This window comes from Ictalurus furcatus, chromosome 3, assembly GCF_023375685.1.
Source record: "Ictalurus furcatus strain D&B chromosome 3, Billie_1.0, whole genome shotgun sequence".
Classification (NCBI taxonomy): Eukaryota; Metazoa; Chordata; class Actinopteri; order Siluriformes; family Ictaluridae; genus Ictalurus; species Ictalurus furcatus.
In genome coordinates, this window is record NC_071257.1 from 36,954,898 (window position 1) to 36,979,258 (window position 24,361).

The following is a 24,361-nucleotide window of genomic DNA, read 5'->3' on the forward strand; positions in this document are numbered from 1 at the left end:
TTGCGAAATGAACCAACTTCAGTTTCAGTGTTTTTCTTCTTTTCGGTCTTCATCACATGACCTCGTCATCACATGACCTCGTCATCACATGACCTCTTAATCACATGACCTCTTAATCACATGACCTCTTAATCACATGACCTCCGATGACTGAGAAACAAAACAGAATAAAGATGTCAATCAAAAGCACTAAAGTAAAGTCTGTTTTCACGTTTGAACTCGTGTTTATTTTCATAAACTCTTGTTTTCAGCAAAAGTGTTGTTTTTTTCAGATAACGGACAGCTTCATACACCAGCTTGTGTTTTTTTCCTTTTAAATATAAAAACGTAACAGATGTCTTTGTATAAAGATGTTCTTGTGTGAATCGTGTTGTAGTTGTAGGCCGTTTTCCGTTACTGTGATGTTATTACAGTTATTTGTAGTTTTGGGTTTGTGCAGGTTTCTCTCCCGTCATTGAGTCACGCAGGCTATAACCGCGGAGAATGTTCTGGCAGATGTGTAATTATTGTGTTCTTGTTTCAGTGGAATAAACGCGGTGGAATAATCGCAGGATGCTAACGCATTAGTCTGGGAGGAGTTTGGTGTTGAAGAAGGACGGACCCCGTCACCGCTTGACGTCTCTGCCACAGCGCTAATCTCAGCGAGCGGCCATGTCGAACATAAACAGTGCGCTCTGCATCGAGAGCGGCGCTAACGCAGACGTGTCTCTGTTACAAAAGGACGCCCTTCAGGAAGCCGGATTAAACCAGCTGTTGGATTACAATGCAGAGATCGAACGTTACCGCTCTTTCGCAAACTTTTACAAAACCAACGGTGCATTTCCACAAAGCGCCAAGATCGCTCGCATCACCACGCCCATCTTTCCCAGCGCGCGGATCGGTGTTTCGCCGTGGAACTGTGACAACGCCGTGCTCTGGGGACGCAAATCGGCGCCGATCCACCCGCACAGAACCAGGAGCGATTCGTCTCAGCGGCCTGGGAAACCCGAGACCCTGCAGATGGCGAACGGTAACTTCCTGTCCACGTTATCGCCGGAGCACTGCAGGCCGTTAGCGGGGGACTGTGTCAACAAGCTGAAGTGCGGCAGCGCTGCTGAAGAGATCATGAACCCGGCATTCTCTGCCCTCCCGGCTCTCGGGGGCATCTCTTTACCCCCCGGGGTCATCGTCATGACAGCGCTGCACTCTCCCGCCGCTGCGTCCGCTGTCACGGACAGCGCGTTTCAGATCGCCAACCTGGCAGACTGCCAGCAGCACAATAATAATCACAGTAATCACATTTCCTCTCCCGCATCCGGAGGAAACGCCGCCAAGAAAAAGAGGAAGCGCTGCGGCGTGTGCGCCCCCTGCAGGCGGCTCATTAACTGCGGCGTCTGCAGCAGCTGCCGAAACCGCAAGACCGGACACCAGATCTGCAAATTCCGCAAATGCGAGGAGCTGAAGAAGAAACCAGGCTCGTCACTCGAGGTGAGAATAAAACTAGCGAAATTATTATTATATCATAAATGTACAGAAATGGAAGTGTCTGATTTTTATAACAACACTTTGAAGAATCTGGGGTTTGAAGTAAAGTCGTTTTGTCCGTCATGACTGGTGCAGATCTTGAACTCATGCTGTAGTCTGTGAAGTGTAGAAGGTGCCGCGGACTCGCTCCTTGTTTTGTCTCATTCTTTGTTTGATGTTTTTAAGTTCACATTGTGCCTTTTTTAAAACGATTAAACACCTCAGTATGAATAATAAGATTAAAAATAATGGTTCAAAAAAACTCATAAAAGTTCTGGTCACTAATACTGAACATTAATTAATAAATACCTTTTGGTGTAGTTAGGAGTTATATTTAAAAATAACAAAAACAACATTATTTGTATATATATATGTATTATAACTGATGCGTCTGCGATTAATTTTCCCCAAAACTTTCTGACAAAAGCAGGAATGTGTTGTAAATAATTCTTATATTTGTTTTCTGTTGTTTGTGTGATATATATATGTATATATATATATATATATATATATATACATATATGTATATATATATATATATATATATATATATATATATATACATATATGTATGTATATAAAGTGTAATGATTAGCATGGATTGGATTAATGACGGCGTTTCGGATCAGACTTGTACGATGCCTCTGGACCGGCTACGTGTTGAAACGTGAGGGTTTTTTCCCCCTGTGTGTTTATTCGTGATTATCCAGTAAATAATGGAAAGTCACACATTTTTGCGTGCAAAAGCGTTCACGTTGTTATTGTGAATATTTTATGGAGTGAACTGTGTGGGATTTTGTCTTCACTGCTTTTCATCATCACTGCGTTTGGAGATATTTCACCGAGCATTCTTCGAGAAGATGGTGACTACTGTAAAACAGCTCCTCTCTTTAGTAGCAGAACTGCGCTGTGGAGGAAACGACGTCGTCATACTGAAGTGAGAGAAGTTTGGTTTTGGAGCTAAACTAGCTAGCATTACACCTCGAGGATGTTACTGGAGTGTGTCAGCTAACTAAAACAAACCTAGCTAAATACAACAGGTTAACTGGTTAGCATTACATCGGTTAATACTACTAATAATAACAATCTCTGAACTATAGTGAAGTTTTCTTTTGCTCAGTAACACTGCCGTAAACCGAATACTATTAAGACTACTACTACTAATAATACTATTATTACTACTACTTCAACTAGTACTATTAGCAATAAAGCGAGGATGAGCAGCAGCAGTTGGTGGTTTGCGGTTTGAGCTGTACTGAACCTTAATTGCGTTTCTGAGACACATTAATCATTTCTCATTATTTCCCTTAGTAACCTTTTCCTTCCAGTCACGTATCTAAAGCCCTTGAAACCCCCCCATTAACCCCCACACCCCCCCTTCCTTGCCCAATCCCCCCCTTCACCCCTTCGAGCCTGAACGTCCCCGCGGCTTCTCCTTTCTCCCTACACGCCTCGTCTAATTGGCAGTAATTAGGGGTGTGTGTGTGTGTGTGTGTGTGTGTGTGTGTGAGTTTGTGTGTGAGTGTGTGTGTGTGTGTGTGTGAGCGTAACTTTGGCTCAGACGCTGTAATTGCTGCCAGTCAGGCTGAGACTGGAATTCAGCCGGAGAAAAAAAGCTGAAAAGGTTGTTGGCTGGTGTCCAGGCCGGAGCTGGGAAGTGCTTTTCCCTCTCTGCACTTGGCCATTTTAACCAATTACGGACGCCGCCTCGTGATGATCGATATCCCACGATGCACTGCAGCAGCAAAAACGCTGTAGAGAGGACGCGAGATTTAGTGAGACACACACACACACACACACACACACACACACACATACACACACTCACACACACACACACACTCACACACACACACACACACACACACACTGATATTCAGTTCTCACATCGTGATAATAATGAACATTTTATCCCCAAAGTAACGAATCAATGTAAATAATAATCATATTAAAAAATAAAAACAACTATTTTTGACACTTTGACACTCCTTTATTTATTTTTATGTACTATCTGTTTTTAATTTTAAACCTCTTATCGACCTCAGCACGGTCGTTTATCTATGTTTACACATACAGAATTAGTGCATATTCATTTTTTGCAAATATTTATGTAGGTTCCTTTATTTATATGTTTACAGTGGTGCTTATAATGACCTAAACATCATCAGATTTTCATACAAGTCCTAAAAGTAGATAAAGAGAACCCAGTTAATCAAATGAGACAAATATATTATACTTGGTTGTTTATTTATTGAGGAAAATGATCCAGTATTACATATCTGTGAGTGAGTGTGTTTTCAGTATCTGGTGTGACTCCTTGTGCAGTAATAACTGCAGATAAGCATTTGGGGTAAGTGTTGATCAGTCCTGCACATCGGCTCGGAGGAGTTTTATCCCGTTCCTCAGTACAGAACAGCTTCAACTCTGGGATGTTGGTGGGTTCCTCACATGAACTGCTCGCTGCAGGTTCTTCCACAACATTTCTATTGCATTAAGGTCAGGACTTTGACTCGGACGTTCCAAAACATTACCTTTATTCTTCTTTAAGCGTTCTCTGGTAGAACGACTCGTGTGTTTAGGATCGTTGTCTCGCTGCATGACCCGCTTTCTCTTCAGATTCAGTTCATGGACAGATGTCCTGATATTTTCCTTTAGAATTCGCTGGTATCATTCAGAACTCATTGTTCCATCAGTGATGGCGAGTCGTCCTGGTCCAGATGCAGCAAAACAGGTCCAAACCCTGACACTACCACCACCATGTTTCACAGATGGGAGAAGGTTCTTATGCTGGAATGCAGTGTTTTCCTTTCTCCAAACATAACGCTTCTCATTTAAACCAAAAATAATTGACAAAACATTTTCCATTAGTCTTCTGGCTCGTCCACGTGATCTTTAACAAACTGCAGACAGGCAGCGATGTTCTTTTTGGAGAGCGGTGACTTTCTCCTTGCAGCCCTGCCATGCACACCGTTGTTGTTCAGTGTTCTCCTGATGGTGGACTCATGAACATTAACATTAGCCAATGTGAGAGAGGACTTTAGATGGTTAGAAGTTCCCCTGGGTTCCTCTGTGTCCTCGTGGACTATTACACGTCTTACTCTTGGAGTGATCTTTGTTGGTCTCCACTCCTGTTCAGGGAACGATGGTATTGAATTCCCTCCATTTCTACACAATCTGTCTGACTGTGGATTGGTGGAGTCCAGACTCTTTAGCAATGGTTTTGTGACCTTTTCCAGTCTGATGAGCTTCAACAACTCTTTTTCTGAGGTCCTCAGAAATCTCCTTTGTTTGTGCCATGATACACTTCCACAAACATGCGTTGTGAAGATCAGACTCTGATAGATCAGACTCTGATAGATTGAAAACACCTGACTCTAATTTCACTTTCAGTTTAACTGCTAATCCTAAAGGTGCACATACTTTTGCCACTCACAGATGTGTAATATTGGATCATTTTCCTCAATAAATAAATTACCAAGTATAATATTTTTGTATAATTTGTCTAATTGGGTTCTCTTTATCTACGTTTAGGACTTGAGTGAAAATCTGATGATGTTTTAGATCATGTTTATGCAGAAATATAGAAAATTCTAAAGGGTTCACAAACTTTCAAGCAGCACTGTATGTACAGTATATAGCAACAGACACAGGCAGGTTCTCTATTTTTTTTTAAGAACAGGGGAAAGAGAGAGAGACAGACAAACAGGTATAGTGAATCAGACAGGCACAGAGAGAGACAGAGGGAGAGTTTAAGAGCTCAGCATGGACAGAGACAGACAGATAGTGAGATAGGGAGAGACACAGAGAGAGCCATACAAACAGAGAGAGAGACAGAGAGAGGCAGAGAAACAGACAGCATGAGAGATAGAGAGAGAGTGAGAGAGACAGACAACGAGAGAGACAGACAGAGACAGAGAGACAGGCAGAAGGAGACAGAGAGACAGACAGCAAGAGAGACAGACAGAGACAGAGAGACAGGCAGAGCGAGAGACAGGCAGAGAGAGAGACAGAGAGAAAGAGAGAGAGACAGGCAGAGGGATTGAGACAGACAGAGAGAGAGAAACAGACAGAAAGAGAGACAGACAGAGAGAGAGACAGGCAGAGAGAGAGAGAGTGAGAGAGACAGACAGAGACAGAGAGACAGGCAGAGCAAGAGACAGGCAGAGAGAGAGACAGAGAGAAAGAGAGAGAGAGACAGGCAGAGGGAGAGAGACAGACAGCAAGAGAGACAGACAGAGACAGAGAGACAGGCAGAGCGAGAGACAGGCAGAGAGAGAGACAGAGAGAAAGAGAGAGAGACAGGCAGAGGGATTGAGACAGACAGAGAGAGAGAAACAGACAGAAAGAGAGACAGACAGAGAGAGAGACAGGCAGAGAGAGAGAGAGTGAGAGAGAGAGACAGAGACAGAGAGACAGGCAGAGCAAGAGACAGGCAGAGAGAGAGACAGAGAGAAAGAGAGAGAGACAGGCAGAGGGATTGAGACAGACAGAGAGAGAGAAACAGACAGAAAGAGAGACAGACAGAGAGAGAGACAGGCAGAGAGAGAGAGAGTGAGAGAGACAGACAGAGACAGAGAGACAGGCAGAGCAAGAGACAGGCAGAGAGAGAGACAGAGAGAAAGAGAGAGAGAGACAGGCAGAGGGAGAGAGACAGACAGCAAGAGAGACAGACAGAGACAGAGAGACAGGCAGAGCGAGAGACAGGCAGAGAGAGAGAGAGAGACAGAGAGGCAGAGAGAGAGAAACAGACAGAAAGAGAGACAGACAAAGAGAGAGACAGGCAGAGAGAGAGAGACAGAGAAGCAGAGAGAGAGAAACAGACAGAAAGAGAGACAGACAGAGAGAGAGAGAGACAGGCAGAGAGAGAGAGAAACAGAGAAACATAGACAGACAGAGAGAGAGAGAGATGAGGGACACAGGTCAGTCCTCTGGGGGTTCTGCATTAGCGCTCTAAATTAAAGCGGGTATTAGAGTAAATGGTTTCTCGGATTTCAGGCTGTGAGTAAAATTCTGATTTACATTTCACTCGGCTGTTTCAGGAGAAATTAATTCCCCTGTGAGAGAAAAAACACTCCGAGCCGAGTGACACTCACTCTCCCTCCAGGAGGAATTAGCTAACGGCTAACATTTACATCCACAGAGTAGCGTTAGCATTAGCATTGTTAGCCATGCTCCATGGTCACAGTATTGAGAGGAGGTGAGATCAGAAGGAAATCCCATAATTCACTGCAAAGAACAGAGTTTTTACTATTTTATTTTAAATTTGAATGTTAGAAACTGTTAGTGCTAGAAGCAATAGTCTGTGATTAGCGTGTGGCAGCTAAGAGGAAATACATGCTGTCGAACAACTAGCTAGCTAATGTACAACATGGAGCTGTAACTTCAGTGTGTTAGCTAAAGTTTAACAGCTAGCTGCATCATTTTACAGAAAGGAGCTGTTATAGCTTGATTTTAATATCTAGCCAATGTGTAGTAAATAAATCCAGTGTTAAATCAATAAATAAATAAATAGTTAGCTAGCTGGCTAATGTTTAAACAAGGTGCTACCCTGCTGATAATAAGTAGAAATTTAGTAATTTCTACTGGTTTTAATGGGTTCTAATATGGTTCTGAGTGGTTTTAATGCAGTACTGATGGGTTCTGATGTGTTTCTGATGGTATGTAAGGGTCTGTAATAGTAGTTTAGCGGAATGTGTGGTTCCTTATGGTTTATCTGGTTCTATTCTACCTGTGAAAGACAGCTCGATTGGGTTCTAGTGGTATTTTAATAATAACCAGAACATCCCCAATGGAAACCATTACACTTTTCCTGATGGATTGTTTCAGAGCTACACAATAATGTAGATCATTTTGCTTTATATTGGAATTTGTTTTGTTTGTTTTATTGAGCTGCTGCTGAGTTCTGTATCGTGATGAGTTCTAGATTGTGATGAGTTCTGGATCGCGATGAGTTCTAGATCGTGATGAGTTCTGGATTGTGATTGGTCAGAAGGTGGGGATTAGTTCTCTATAACAGCGGCTCTGACTGTAGCGCAGGTTTATATTAATGCATCGCTCTAATACGTTATGGTTTCTATAGTAACGGCTCGTTCACAGGGACGTGTACAGCGCACACTCCACTGATAATAAAACGATTTAAACAAGGTGTGTAATTGTTGATCTGTAAGGAGATGTTTATGTAACACTGATGGAAGGAGTCTCCAGTGTCAGTGAGTTTATGCTTCCTTGCGGTTTCTCAGTAACACGACAAGCTGTGATATTTTATAACGTAAGTAAGAACAGGAAATATCTTATTTCAGTGACGTTCTACAATGTTAAATGTAACCGTAAATGGATAAAAGCATATAATGTGTTGTTTAGTAATAAATAAAAATCGTCAGGTAGATCGTGGTAACTAACGAATAAAACAGCACTTATCTTTCTAGAACAGTGACACAGTGTGTTTTATTGTTTACTTTTCATTGTAATGTAATAAACTAACGAGTGGTTAAATATTTGAGTGAATAAACAGTAAGTTCACCAACATCACAACATCACAGTTAATTAAGTTTTAATTAATTAAAGGTGAAATATGATCAGGAATAAAATAACATGCGGAGCGTGTGACTAAAACACATAATTATATAAGTTATGAGAGCGAAACTGGCAGCATCTCTAATAAACAGGAGATCTCTACATATGTCTGTGTGTGTGTCTGTGTGTGTGTGTGTCTGTGTGTGTGTGTCTGTGTGTGTGTGTCTGTGTGTGTGTCTGTGTGTGTTTGTCTGTGTGTGTCAGTGTGTCTGTGTGTATGTGTGTGTGTGTGTGTGTGTGTCAGTGTGTCAGGGTGAAGAAGCAGTGCATTTTGCCAAGGGCCTGATTTGCATTCGCCTCCCACACACAGCACCTCACACACACACACACACACATACACACACACACACACACACAAACAGTCGACATTAACATTTTACAACATCACGTTAGCTGCCCAGCTTTTTAACACATCGTACACTTCTATCACTATAGTGTCGTCGTGGCAACGGACATCATCTTTACAAAAAGACCCTCGAGCGTTTATTATTAATGATTGATTAGCAGCTGTAACATAAACGACACAAACCAATAACCTGCAAAACATTAACGACGCAAAAATGCAGCAGAATTCGTAAACGCAACAGGAAAACCAAAAACACGACAGGAAGTTCGTCAACAGGATATGACATTAAATTGGTAAACACAACCCCGAACACAACTCTGCTGAGTGTACGTAGCTAGTACAGTTAGCTTGCTAATAAACATTCTTCACAGTGACATCGAGGTAATGAGCAGTTGTTTCGTTTAAGGTTCTCCGTATCTGTTCCATGGGTTTGCCGCCGCCCTGTTGGTGTACACTTGTATGTGTCCTTGACTGTCGTTGGTCGCAGTGACACTAAATTCGTCTGGGGAACCCAGACCTGAAATCAGGAGCTTTTACATGAGCCATCCAGTGTAAAGTTGGCTTTATATCCCGCAGGATGAAAACAGAAAGAATCGGAAATAGTAAAAATACTACGTTAAAGCAGGACGGGATAAAATACAGAACGGTACTGAGAGGGACTCGTTGAAGTGAACTGGTTTGTTAGACCTTCAGCACAGACACTGATATTCAATTCAATTCAATTCAATTCAGTTCAATTCAGTTTTATTTGTATAGCGCTTTTAGCAATGGACATTGTCTCAATGCAGCTTTACAGAAATATATAAACACTGTGAATTTATCTCTATTGAGCGAGCCGGTGGTGACGGTGGTGAGGGCAAAACTCCCTGAGATGATCTGAGGAAGAAACCTTGAGAGGAACCAGACTCAGAAGGGAACCCGTCCTCATCTGGGTAACAACAGATAGTGTGAGAGTGAAAGAAAGATCATTATGGTTTTTATATGAAGTCTGTGTGTTGAACTAGTCCACTGTTCACTAAAGGAGACTTGAGTGTAAGACTGTATGAGGTGATTGCAGTCCCAAGGCCATCGCAGCAACCGTAGTCCCAGCAACCACAGCGAGAAGGTCCATGTGGAATTGAGGTCCAAAACCATTTCCATGGTACTTCAAGCGGTACTGTCCTCAGCGATCTCCAGGCTGCACTGCTTGGGGTCGTCCTCAGTGGCAGAATGTAGCCTCCAGTTGATGAGCGCTCCATCCAGAGGTAGAACATCAGGATGGATCAGGCAGGTCCGGAGAGCAGAAAGGATCACTAGCATCTCCATAAAATCATGTGTGGCTCGACAGAAGGAGAGAGGGAGAGGGAGATAAAGAGATGGAGAGATCATTAGGTAAACCTAACAATATAGGATATAAAATGTAAAGTAAGTTGTTTTGATTAGAAGGCTGCGAGGTGGGATAAACCTGATGTCCATGTGAGATGCTACGACTGATCCTGAGGAGACGAGAGACTACAGAAGTCGTCCATCCTGATAGTGAAAGGAAATGTTTTCAGAAACGCTGCGTGCGCCGAAATGTGATCTCACCGCTTACGGTTTGTTAATAGAGAGTAAAAGTGGTCCGATGCGCGCCCCTGAGGATCTGCTGTACGATTAAACAACATTAAAATTCACTCTTTTAGCCCTAACAGCCCTCCCCTTTGTGTCACAGTTCCCATGGCGTTTTGTTTCTGTTTTGATCCTGGCTCCGCCCCTTTTTGCTTGTGTCCTGATTGTGTCCAGGGGTATTGTATGAGTTTTTGATTACTTTACCCATGTATACACCGCTGTGTCGAAGTTTCCAAGTTTCCTTCCTTCCTGGTTTGATTTCTGATTTCTGATGATGGATTATTCTGTTTCACTGATGCCTTCATCACGAGTACACACGCTTGTGCCCGGCTAATTCACCGCACACCGTACAGACATTAATCACTTGTAGGTCAGAGATTTTGGCCTGGTTGGAACGCTTAAAAGGTTTTCTTTCTTGAAGTTAATAAGACAAAAAAATGGCAGCTCGTCATGTTATCTAGCAACCGTGAAGTGTAAACCCCTCTGTCCTGAAGATGTGGGAAAACTTCAAGTTACAGCTTTACCTCTGACTGTTACACAGCGCTGACACTGGAGACTCCTTCCATACACGTCACATAAACACATTCCTCCTTAAAGATTAACGATTACACACACTGTTTTAATCAGTTTATTATCAGTGGAGCATGCACTGTTCACGTCCCTGTAAATGAGCCGTTGCTATAGAAACTATAACGCACCAGAACGAGAGCATTAATATAAACCTGCGCTACTGTCAGAGCCGCTGTTATAGAAAAATAATCAACACCTTCTGACCAATCAGAATCCAGAACATATCAGCGCCATATATATATAAAACGTATAATGTGACTACAGCATCTGTATTTTCTGAGGCAGATGTTTTTCCCGCTCAGTTCTCCAGGATTCAGATGTTGACAGGAGGAAAAATTCCCATCAAACAGTCAGAGGCGAATTTGATATTCGGATTTTTTGAGAGCGGAAAGAAATACTTGGCGTGTGCACAATAGCATCGCTAATACGCGACGGCGTGGCCTTGACAGACCATGAACGGTACGGTTTGTGATCCGATTGGCAGAGTGACACCAGCAGGCAAGGAGGGAAACGCGAAAAGAAATCTCTCGACCATGAAAAACAGCGTACAATTAGCGAGCGCTGCGGGATTCGCTGATGTCAGGAGGAAGAATGGGTGACGTGGGAGATGCTCGGCGCTTTTGTGCTCGCACTGGGAGCACGTTGTAATGAAAAGGTCACGGCGCCATTGTACAGCGCTCTCACAGCCATGAGCTTTTTTTTTTTTTTTTTAAATAAATAAATGCTTGGTGGCAGGACCTTGAAGAGCGGCGGCTTTAATGAGAGCGGAGGAGCCGAATAAGCGTCCCCGGGCAGCGCTAATTTGTTTTAGGTGTGCTCAGAATAGATAAGGACGAATGTGTGGCCTTCCAGCCCCGCTCTTCCTCCTCCCTCTTCCTCCACAACCTTTGCTTCCCTGGAGATAACGCTGCACGCTAGCAGCCAATCTCAGCGGGGGAGACGAGGAAAGCGAGGAGAAAAAAGACAGGAGGGAGTGAAGGCGATAAAAAAGGAACGAAAGAAAGGAAGGCCTGAGGGACAGGCAGCCTTAGATGTGCCGATTGGTGGATTTATTCACGCTCTAAACTTGCAGGCTAATCTAACCGACATCTGAGACAGAGAGAGAGAGAAAAACAAATATCCGCGTCGCGTAACGAGTCTCAGACCTAAAGGCCAACCTTAAGCTCCTGTCAAGACGATGTGCGATTGCTTAATTATGCCAATCTCTCGCCCTGGCACTGACGAGACACGAACCGTCTCTCGACTTCCCGCCGTATTGTTGTAGGCTACGTGTATAACGCTACTCTGGGAGATGTTTGGTGAAAAACAGGGAAAAACCTGTCACATTTAGCAGTCTCGTAGTTGTACAGAGATTAAATCAAAGCATTAAAAAATTATTTTCTGAAATAAAATTCTCTGAAATAACAAATAAAGTTTTACTTTTATTTGCACAACGTAAGTCGCTTGATGCATGAAAAGGGCTCTGAGTGTTATTTTCACTTATTTTAATTAAAGCTACATTTTCTAATGAGAAATAAAATCAAACGAAGTTTGCATCTTAACCGAAATATCCGGTCGTATTCAGAGTTCAGCGCTCAGTGAGGATTTACTACTGAAATTACACACTTCGGTATTCAGACTTCACGGAACTACTACTGATATATATATATATATATATATATATATATATATATATATATATATATATATACGTATATATATATACTACTGATAGTTACGCACGCGGGGGCGGGGTTTATCTTAAACAGGGGCGTGTCTCAGTTGCACTCGATTCTGATCTTGAACTTAAGCGCATGTTTCTTGCGTGATATCGGCTTGAGGGAGGAGCAGCGTTAAGTCCAGCGCCACCGTCTGACTGTTTGACATAACTACGACGTGTCACGCTGTAATTTATGTTTCACTCACACACACATTCAAGGCCAATATTAAATACATAAATATCACACTGTATTGTCCCTTTAAAGTCCAGGACAGAGGAGGAGGCGTGTCTTAATCAAAGAGATGGCTGAGAGTGAAGTATGTATGGATAAAATTATAAATGAATGTGAAAGTGAGCGGTTCAGTCAGACTATCCTTCCAATGCCGCAATATTCGTAGGAGCGTACAGATTTTTCAAATTTACCACAGATTTTCTGCAGATTTGGGCCGAGACGCGTCATGTGACGTCATCACTATGCAGCATTCAGCCAAAGCCCTCTACTATTCACGTGCGTCAAACATGAGTACAGCTAAAAGCTCTCGTTTACCAACAAACATCAGTCCGAAAGAGCGTGCAAAACAATTTCGTGCGATTGTGATTTCGCCAATTCGAGTAGTTTTCCAAAAAAACCCCAAAAAACTCCACAAGCTGCATCGCACATTTTAGAGATACGCAATCCCATAATTCTGCTCACCAGACCAGAGCGAACCTTGGACATAACTGACACTCTGACTGAGGACGAATGTCTTGCCTACATGTCTTAGTGAAAAACAGCTAGCATTCCAGATATGGATGATGCTAAATTGGTGGCTATATGATTGACATCGCAGCTCCAGTAAAATTACTGGCTGTAAAATCGTTTGAGCTAAAGTAACATTGTGGATATATTAATATACAGATGAGTTTACAAATTAAAGAAAAAAACAATAATATTATTATTATTATTATTATTATTATTATTATTATTATTATTCTTGTTGTTGTTATTCATGGTTAATCAGTGCCGGCCTGTCCCCTGAGTCGGCTCGGTCTCGGGCGTGAAAGGGAATGGGACGGTGTGAAAGTGCAGCGCGGTGAACGCTAATGTGCTGCGCTTTAAATTTTAAACAGACACACGTGAATAATTGATGGCGGCTCTGGCTGGGAAGTTAAAAGGTATCTCGTCATTAAAGAGACGCTGTTTGGGGAAAAAAACACGACACCGAGCTCCGAGGCCGCAGGATGGACTGTAACATAAAAATAGAACGGAATTTAATACTGCGATATTTTCTATTAAAGCTCACGGAACTCATGATCTTGGAATAGTGGACTGCAAATGCTGCTTATGTTTGTATAAAAATATAACTAAATACTATAGTGGTGCTGATTTACATTTATTACACTGATTCAGCTGCAGTGTTTGCGATCATTTTTCTTAGTCATTTATTGTTTATTACGTCTGAGGGAAATTCACCTGTAGCAGCGATGCAGAGGGGTCCAAGCACTATTCTGGTTCTGTCTTATTTCCACTGTCACAACGTTTTTAGCTTCGATAGCTAAATGGTTATGCTCAGTTGTTTTTTTCCCACCTATTTTCAGTTGCTTAGCAAGAACGTTCTCATAACTTGAACCATTTGAAAGACAAAACAGGTTGCAAACAATTATCAGGTGAGAAGGTGTTGATTAATTCTCTATAACAGCAGCTCTGACAGTAGCGCAGCTGCAAATCGCAGGTTTATATTAATGCACTCGGTCTAATATGTTATCGTTTCCATAGTAACAGCTCGTTCATAGGGACGTGTACGGCTGATGTGCCACATATTAAATAGATTAAAAAGAAAAACGTGCATAATTGTTAAATTATATGGTGAAGTTTTCTTTCATTCATGGTAGGAGTCTCCAGTGTCAGCACTTTGTACCAGTCAGATTGATTAGCTGAAACTTGTTGAAACTGGGTGCTGAAGACCATCACTGAAAGCAGCATGGTGTTTTTGTAGCTTTCCATTCACCGAGTAAGAGCAGCTCCTAATGAGCACATCTCTTCTTCATTAGTGTCCGAGTGAGGTGTTGTTTATTACTGCAAAGGACACAGGGTTGTCCGAGTCCAAATCTGGGGCAGGTGTGAGAGTAAAAGGGCAGTGTGTCGGGGCACATGGGAAATCTGTTGAGGACAAAGCAACGACAGTGTTATTGCTCCAGTTGTAACTGTGTGTGTGTGTAATTCTGTGATTACTGAACTGAACGTTACCTCAGTTTGACTATTTGCTGTTGTCTTTATCGCGCTTTATTTGAAATTGTTATCATTAAGAATTTGTCTTCCCGATTTTACTACTAAGAAATCTGTATTTACAGATTAGAGATGAACAGGGTAATAGTGCTTGGACCCCTAATCATTGCTGCTCTGTGTTAATCAATGATTATTATTATGTTTGTTGGGGAGCTGATGTTTTGACTCTACAGCTGTGTGTCCACCAAAATGTTTTTTCCTGAGGCCAGCGTATTTTAAAAGTTGTTTGCAGTGGTAGTGCCGCGTATTTAAAAACACCAGCAGCTTCACAAGGCGCTGCGCGTCTATTCCACGCTGAGCGATGCGTGCTCGGCGTGTTCTTCTGGTCGCCGAGAATTGAAAAATGTTCAACTTTGGGTAAAACACAGCGCTCATCACTGTCACTTTTTTTTAAAAATGACAGTGGAGGAGGGGTGGGACAAATACCACACCCTCAGACCGTCCTCTCGTTCTACGTGCTTCAGCCATCCCTTCATCCAACGCCAGGGCTAGAGCAAGTACTTTACCTTGAGTTGACGTTTTTCTATTCAGTAATTGCTGATAAAACAAACTATCTGCAAAATCAGACAGTAGAAACACGCTACTTCCGCGGATATTCCGTATCATAGCAACCAAAGCGCCTGAGCTGAAAAAAAAGCTAAATCTAAAGAGCTCTCAAGCGCCCCCAGCTGGGTGTTTTCAGACGATTACCTTGTGTTTTCAGCTGACTACAAACGCTTTGGAGAACGGCCGAAATAAACGTGACCTGCTTTCTACGCACAGCTATTAACAACAGGATTACAGTTTACATCCACAGAGTTGAAGATGTTAGACATTCGACGTTCTGTCATCCGTCATCTTTCATGATCAAAACATCCACAACTTACATTGGGGGTTTGAATCACACCTCTGCCCTGTGTGTGCAGAGTTTGCATGTTCTCCCCATGCTTCGGGGGTTTCCTCCGGGTACTCCGGTTTCCTCCCCCAGTCCAAAGAAATGTGTTGTAGGCTGATTGGCATGTCCAAATTGTCCGTAGTGTGTGAGTGTGTGTGTGATTGTACCCTGGGATGGATTGGCACCCTGTCCAGGGTGTTCCACACAGTGTGGCCCGAGTTCCCTGGGACAGGCTCTAGACTCCCTGTGACCCTGTGTAGGTTAAGCGCTACAGAAAATGGATGGATGGATATTCTTATTAAAATCTTGCAGATTCTTGTTACTATAAAGAGAATATGAGTATAAAGAGAAGACTCATTTTCAATGGATGTGCCAAAAAAAAACATCACTGGAGAGAGAAACATTTTTGGATATTTTGTTCATGGGAAAAGGAAAATGGAAAGTACAAAACCAGCGATAGTCTTTTATTTTTAACTGCATGCAGGCAAACTTCAATCCAGCCTCTGTGGAAATAACATTCCTGACATCATTAATATCCGTGTAGCGTTACTGACCCGACTGTACACACACGGGCCAGAAAGAGAAACCCAGTTTAAACAGAACGTGTGTGTTTCCGCACAGACGGACGTGAGCTGTGCCGTACGCTTGCGCTAGTGCTTATTACCTTAAAATATCAGCGCTTCCAATTTAGGCCCCCGAGAAACCGCCAGCTCCCACACATATGCCGCAGAATCTGTCGAGAGGAGCGAGGCGAACCCGCTGCTGCTGCTTTGCATTTTGATTTAACATTTCAGAGAGCAGGCAATCTGCTCACCGCGCTCGATTAGCGTGCTACGCTACGCCAACGCAGCGCAGGTAGTCAGCCTTTTCCACCTCATATACCCCGAGGATGGCGGGTGGGGGGAGGTGGGTGTTGGTGGGGGTTGGTTGGGGGGTGGGGGGTGAATTTCTAAAAAGGTGTTCGAGCAAAGTAAAATGTGAATCCTGTGTGAGGATTCTGAAGAGGAGAAACGAGATGACATCATCAAACAGGACTGCATGGACATGGTTATAATAATATCATTCAAAATAATATTACATTAAAACTATTCACGTTAAAATGGTCATAATTTTGTGTCTATGGTATGAAAATCTCAGGTGATCGTCAAAAATGTGACCTTAAATTAGCACAGGGGTTATGAGACGTAGAAAATTTGGTAGTTCCGTATTTCAGCCACTAGCCACTTTGTCGGATTTGAATATTAGCGTATTAGCTACAAGTGATACAGCCTACTAATCACCAAAGGTTAATGTAAAAACATCAAATATTGCACCTCCCTTTAAATCGAGCTGCACTGAAGTTTGGAAATTTACCATGGATGTGTAGCTAGCTGTAGTCAAAGACACCTTTATGTTAGCTAGGATTAAATTTTTCCAGTTAACCATGTTGTTACTCTAAAGCTGAATATACAGAAAAAATGAAGAGTTTATTTTGTTTCAGTTTTGTTTAATTTGTTGAGAAATGCTACATGTTCTATCATGTGAATTCTATAAGTGATGTGACATCATTTCCTGTACTCTTTGGGGGTGAGGGGGTCGAGTTAATACTCTGAGAGATTAGATTTACAGCAAGCAGCAATCATCTGGGGTCCAAGCACATTTCGCTAGTGTCTGAATTCAGTTGACTGCTCTACTGCCCCCTAGCGGTCAGTATAATGACACAGAGAGTGATTGGCTGTTTCATGACATCGTGTTGCTCATCGTTAGAAGATTCAGCACAGCAGGAGTTGATGGAACGTTCAACGAATAACAGTTAATTCTGTATCTGAGCATTTCGGCTGTGAATTTGACGCCATGACGTAAAAGGAAACTCGGTTTTGTTTAGCGTATATATCACAAGAGATTGTTTGTTTGTTTTTCTCAAAACTCTACACGCAGCCCTTACTGCGCTGTAATGTGTGATACCCTTTTTTTATTTTAATTTTTTTTGCTTTGTACTAGTAGCATGTAGATGGCATGAACCATTTTCAGGATCAACACTTTCCCCCTAGAGGTAAAAGTGAAGTAGAAAACTTTTCTGCAAGTTCTTTCCCATCAGTATTTAAGTTTAGCTAACAGTCTTATAATATATTTACATATTTATTCATGCTGGTGAGATTTCTGAACAGGATCGTGGTGCCGCTACGGTAACAGGTCTGCGTAGGAGCACTGCGGTTTATCACCCCTCCGGAGATATGAATATTATATGTATATTATATTATGCGGTATTATTCTGTGTGAGAACGGTGTCCTGAGCGTCTCAGAGGAGATTTAAATGCATCTTTCTGACAGAAGGTCAAGTTTAAAGACGTGGAAGACAAACACATTTTTTCCCAGGAGGAGATTGAAACAGAGTATTGAGAGGGTATTCCAAGGCCACGTAAGGGCAGGTGAAGGACACTGGACAGGGCAGGTGAAGGACACTGGACAGGGCAGGTGAAGGACACAGGGCAGAGCAGGTGAAGGACACTGGGCAGGGCAGGTGAAGGACACAGGGCAGGGCAGGTGAAGGACACTGGACAGGGCAGGTGAAGGACACAGGGCAGAGCAGGTGAAGGACACTGGGCAGGGCAGGTGAAGGACACTGGGCAGGGCAGATGAAGGACACAGGGCAGAGCAGAGCAGGTGAAGGACACTGGACAGGGCAGGTGAAGGACACAGGGCAGAGCAGGTGAAGGACACTGGGCAGGGCAGGTGAAGGACACAGGGCAGGGCAGGTGAAGGACACTGGACAGGGCAGGTGAAGGACACTGGACAGGGCAGGTGAAGGACACAGGGCAGAGCAGGTGAAGGACACTGGGCAGGGCAGGTGAAGGACACAGGGCAGGGCAGGTGAAGGACACTGGGCAGGGCAGGTGAAGGACACTGGACAGGGTAGGTGAAGGACACAGGGCAGAGCAGAGCAGGTGAAGGACACAGGGCAGGGCAGGTGAAGGACACTGGACAGGGCAGGTGAAGGACACAGGGCAGAGCAGGTGAAGGACACTGGGCAGGGCAGGTGAAGGACACAGGGCAGGGCAGGTGAAGGACACTGGGCAGGGCAGGTGAAGGACACTGGACAGGGTAGGTGAAGGACACAGGGCAGAGCAGAGCAGGTGAAGGACACTGGACAGGGCAGGTGAAGGACACTGGACAGGGCAGGTGACGGACACAGGGCAGAGCAGAGCAGGTGAAGGACACTGGACAGGGCAGGTGAAGGACACAGGGCAGGGCAGGTGAAGGACACTAGGCAGGGCAGGTGAAGGACACTGGACAGGGCAGGTGAAGGACACAGAGCAGAGCAGGTGAAGGACACTGGACAGGGCAGGTGAAGGACACTGGGCAGGCAGGGCAGATGAAGGACACTGGGCAGAGCAGAGCAGGTGAAGGACACTGGACAGGGCAGGTGAAGGACACAGGGCAGGCAGGGCAGATGAAGGACACAGGGCAGAGCAGAGCAGGTGAAGGACACTGGACAGGGCAGGTGAAGGACACTGGGCAGGGCAGGTGAAGGACACTGGACAGGGCAGGTGAAGGACACTGGACAGGGCAGGTGAAGGACACAGGGCAGGCAGGGCAGATGAAGGACACAGGGCAGAGCAGAGCAGGTGAAGGACACTGGGCAGGGCAGGTGAAGGACACTGGGCAGGGCAGGTGAAGGACACTGGACAGGGCAGGTGAAGGACACTGGACAGGGCAGGTGAAGGACACAGGGCAGAGCAGAGCAGGTGAAGGACACTGGACAGGGCAGGTGAAGGACACTGGACAGGGCAGGTGAAGGACACTGGACAGGGCAAATGAAGGACACTGGGCAGGCAGGGCAGATGAAGGACACTGGGCAGAGCAGAGCAGGTGAAGGACACTGGGCAGGGCAGGTGAAGGACACAGGGCAGGGCAGGTGAAGGACACTGGGCAGGGCAGGTGAAGGACACTGGACAGGGCAGGTGAAGGACACAGAGCAGAGCAGGTGAAGGACACTGGACAGGGCAGGTGAAGGACACTGGGCAGGGCAGGTGAAGGACACTGGACAGGGCAGGTGAAGGACACTGGGCAGGGCAGGTGAAGGACACTGGGCAGGGCAGGTGAAGGACACAGGGCAGGGCAGGTGAAGGACACTGGGCAGGGCAGGTGAAGGACACAGGGCAGAGCAGAGCAGGTGAAGGACACTGGACAGGGCAGGTGAAGGACACAGGGCAGAGCAGAGCAGGTGAAGGACACTGGACAGGGCAGGTGAAGGACACTGGGCAGGGCAGGTGAAGGACACTGGACAGGGCAGGTGAAGGACACAGGGCAGGCAGGGCAGATGAAGGACACTGGGCAGAGCAGAGCAGGTGAAGGACACTGGGCAGGGCAGGTGAAGGACACAGGGCAGGGCAGGTGAAGGACACTGGGCAGGGCAGGTGAAGGACACTGGACAGGGCAGGTGAAGGACACAGGGCAGAGCAGAGCAGGTGAAGGACACTGGACAGGGCAGGTGAAGGACACTGGGCAGGGCAGGTGAAGGACACTGGACAGGGCAGGTGAAGGACACTGGGCAGGGCAGGTGAAGGACACAGGGCAGGGCAGGTGAAGGACACTGGGCAGGGCAGATGAAGGACACAGGGCAGAGCAGAGCAGGTGAAGGACACTGGACAGGGCAGGTGAAGGACACTGGGCAGGGCAGGTGAAGGACACAGGGCAGGCAGGTGAAGGACACTGGACAGGGCAGGTGAAGAACACAGGGCAGGCAGGGCAGATGAAGGACACTGGGCAGAGCAGAGCAGGTGAAGGACACTGGGCAGGGCAGGTGAAGGACACTGGACAGGGCAGGTGAAGGACACTGGGCAGGGCAGGTGAAGGACACTGGACAGGGCAGAGCAGGTGAAGGACACAGGGCAGGGCAGGTGAAGGACACAGGGCAGGGCAGGTGAAGGACACAGGGCAGGGCAGGTGAAGGACACGGGGCAGGGCAGGTGAAGGACACAGGGCAGGGCAGTGGTGAGAAGGTTTTGCACGACAACTCACTTCTACTAGTTGACCAATGATTTCAAAAAAGGAGTCAACTAACCGTTTCAGGACCTCAGAGTTTCAGACACAGCAATCCACACTTTAGTTAACACTCACACACATACACACACACACACACACACACAAATAATAAATAAATTTAAATACAAGTTTAAATTCGCCATTCTGGTACAAATCTCATGTGGGCGGGGCTTAACAGCGATGCACTCTCATTGGCTAGTAAGATTTGGACAGACAGCTCGAGTGTCCAGCTGAGGAGGAGGAAGATTTTATATTTTTGTTTGTTTTTAATTCCGTAACTGAGCCTGATTTATTAGGATGGAGTCTGTGATGTCCGTGTTCTACTCTAAAATATAATAAATCTGAGTCAAGAGTACCATGTTTGAGTCGGAATGTGTCGCTGATCTGCATGGATTTTATTTACATTTAATTTAGCTTTAAAGGACAACAAAAATAACTACGGAGGAATTTCATCAGGAGCATTGTTTTTACAGTTGACTGTAGCATCGGCTGTTTGTAGAATAATGAAGTACATGTAGCTGCTTTCTTTAGCCTCGGCCTTGCTGTTGTTTTCGCTGCCTGACTAGCCGACGTTCCCACAGCACTGTCTAGTGAACGCTTTAATCCTATAGTCTGTACATCCCCTAATGGGGGGCACTGAAAGGGCACTATCAGGACAGATGTGATGGGTCCCGTAGAGGTCATTGGTAGGGCATGGTGAGGGCTTACAAACTTACCTACAAACCATTCAGTGGTGATTTAGAGAACAGTGGGAAAGTACTAAGAGAGCTTTTGAATAATACAGAGTAGAAAAATAAAGCAGGAAAGCCAAGGGCACTAAGGGGGAATTCAGAGGGCACACAAAGGGCAATGGAGAGGGTATTTGGAGGGCATTTATGTGGCCACTGTGAGCAAATCAAAGAGGGCATCAAGGATTTAGATAATAGGGCAGTAAGCAGGGATCCCAAGGGCACTTAGGTAGCATTCAGTGGGCATTAGAGTAGCAGTAGGGCACTGGGGGGAATTTGAGGTTACCTGCTGCTCTAAACCCTGACAGCTGTAGTTTCCTCTGCTTTCAAACATCTCATCTCGTTAAATGGTCCTAATGAGCAGATAATTACTGGAGTCAGAAGTGTTAGAGGAGGGAAATCAATCCGTAACCAGGACTATAGATTGAATCACCGCTCTGAAGGCTTTAGGGCTTGAGCTTGAGCTTGAGTGGCGTTAAACCGGAGCTGTACAGGAAGTTCGGTGACAGGTTTGATGAATTTCCTGTGTGGTTTCGTCAGCAGCGATGCTGTGTTCTGAAAAACGAGCGGCTAATCCAGGCCAAAATCTCAGCTCCACAATCGCCTCCTGTGCTTCTCAGCAACCTGGGAAAGTCGATTTATTGAAAATAAACGTTTCTAATCATTACAGTTCCCTGGACGTTTTAGATTGCGGCAATTTCAGGACGCTTCAAGGCTAAAGTAATCACCTGCGGAGTGAACAGATGAGCGAGTGTATGTGGCGTTCGGCCTTGGCTCGCCGTGCTGAGATGAGATTTCTCTCCCAGCGTGCCTGTGATGGATTACTACACCGTCCGGCATCGAGCGCAGCGACGCCCCAATATTCCTGCGGAATCGACTGACAGGCGATATATAACCCATCAGTTAGGGACCAGCGCACACACTGAACTTGTTTTTTTCCCGAGAGCTGGATTTTGGCCGGCTCCCAGCTCTCTCAGTTCTGACCGGCTCTCATCGACTGTGTTTCTGACGCAAGAGTGAGAATCCAAGCTGCTTTGGTGTGTCTAAATTTATGAATGGATTAGTGTTGTGTATTGTAAAACATTTCACTTATGTATATCATGAAATGAATATTATGAAAATATGAAATAAATTTGCTTGTCTCACCTGTGGTTTAAATCTCCCAACACCGGAAAACTCCATTACTATTGATCATCATTTGTTAATGAAATATATATATACATATAACTTTTTGAATTCAAACCCAAGAAGGGTGGAGAAAAGCAGGTCTTTGATTTCAGCTGTAGGTCTAAATCAAAAGTAAGGAGAGGAACTCTTGCAGCTCCAGCTGATAGAGCGAGGGGCATGGTTAGTAATCACAACTTTACTTACAACTTCATTAATGTTAATTACAGCTAAATCGTTCACAAAATCTATATAACGCTCTAATACATCCACTGCTAACATCCAACTGTCCAACCCAGGAGCCTCATTGTGGACTGTGATGACAAATATATCTATAAATGGAATAAATGTATGATGTGTAGTTCTTTAATAAAAGTAAATGTAATCATTAGTAAATAATTGTTGTGGTATAAGAGGAATAAAGCACGTGCTGTTTGAGGAAAATAATCACCACTGTGGTGATAACAGGAATTCCACTTCATCACACCACCCAGTATTTGTCTAAAACAGCAACACAAAGTGTTTATTACTTACAGGAGTGGAGTTAGAATGTGGGGGTGGGGTTATGACGTGGGTGTGGAGTTAGGATGAGGGGTGGGGTTATGACGTGGGTGTGGAATTAGGATGGGGGTGGGGTTAGGATGTGGGAGTAGAGGTAGCATGAGGGGTGGAGTTGGAATGTGGGGGTGGAGTTAGGGTGAGGAGGTGAAGTTAGGGTGTGGGGGTGGAGTTAGGCAGTGGGGTGTGGTTAGGATGTGGGGGTGGGGTTGGGGTGAGGAGGTGGATTTAGGATGTGGGGATGGGGTTAGGATGAGGGGGGTTAGGATGTGGGGGTGGGGTTAGGATGTGAGGGTGGAGTTAGGATGAGGGGTGGGGTTAGGGTTTGCACCCTTAATCCCTTTAGCTAAACTTAATTATACCTTTTAATTGTATCTGCATTCATAAAATACAAATAAGTCACAGCTACTAGTTTTACTATGACTTCATCAGATAACGTTCCTGTTTTTCTCCTCTCACACCTCTTCTTCTCCTTTAGGTCTCTGTCTCGCCGTACCAATACGGAGTCACAGTGAGAGACTTTTTTGCCTCGAGACATTTTAATTCAAAACAGAGAGCCCTTTTGTCGTGGCAGAGGAGCGAGGAACGCTGTGGACTGAAACACAGCCGGATTGGCTGAGCTTACAGCGTTCTTGGGAAAATTTGTGTGAAATGTGTTTGTAATTATGGTGAGGAGGCAGAGACGGGTCGAGAAAGAGAAAACAGGAGAGACAGAATAGAAAAGGAGAGTGTGTGAGACAGAAAAGGACAGAGAGAGAGAGACAGAGAGAGAGTGAGAGAGATTATTTATTTATTTGAGAAAAAGGCCTGTCAGAATCTCCTCCAAAGCAGTGCGGTTGTGGAAGGCGTCCTGAATCTCAGTCCATACGTTAATAAATAATGTGTTTGAGGGTGACGGAGGGGACGAGGGGTATAACAAGCTTCAGCACATCCCTCCATCCTCAGAGAGAGAGCGAGAGAGAGAGAGAAAGAGATTTAATAATTTTTAATATTTAAAAAAACATTTTTAGAAATGGGAAATGAATTCTTTTTTCACTGTTAAGAGAATTTAGGTAAATCGATAAACAGAATAAAAGTTTGGATAGACCCGGTCTTTAGGGCTCCGACTCTTGGATAGACCCGGTCTTTAGGGCTCCGACTCTTGGATAGTCCCGGTCTTTAGGGCTCCAACTCTTGGATAGACCCGGTCTTTAGGGCTCCGACTCTTGGATAGTCCCGGTCTTTAGGGCTCCGACTCTTGGATAGACCCGGTCTTTAGGGCTCCGACTCTTGGATAGTCCCGGTCTTTAGGGCTCCGACTCTTGGATAGTCCCGGTCTTTAGGGCTCCGACTCTTGGATAGTCCCGGTCTTTAGGGCTCCCTGATCAGTGCCCTGAATACTTATGGCTCTGACTCTTGGTTAGTCCTGTTCTTATGGCTCTGACTCTTGGTTAGTCCTGTTCTTATGGCTCTGACTCTTGGTTAGTCC

At 44.8% G+C, this 24,361-nt stretch overlaps 1 protein-coding gene across 1 annotated transcript in view; it reads left to right on the forward strand.

The window, feature by feature from the left end:
- The first annotated feature begins 313 nt into the window (after positions 1 to 313).
- cxxc4 (CXXC finger 4) overlaps positions 314 to 24,361 on the forward strand; it is a 30,092-nt gene continuing 6,044 nt past the window's right edge. Inside the window, exon 1 of the mRNA XM_053622234.1 lies at positions 314 to 1,467. Coding sequence (XP_053478209.1) covers positions 652 to 1,467 — 816 coding nt within the window. The 5' untranslated portion in view covers positions 314 to 651. The remainder of the gene's footprint in view (positions 1,468 to 24,361) is intronic.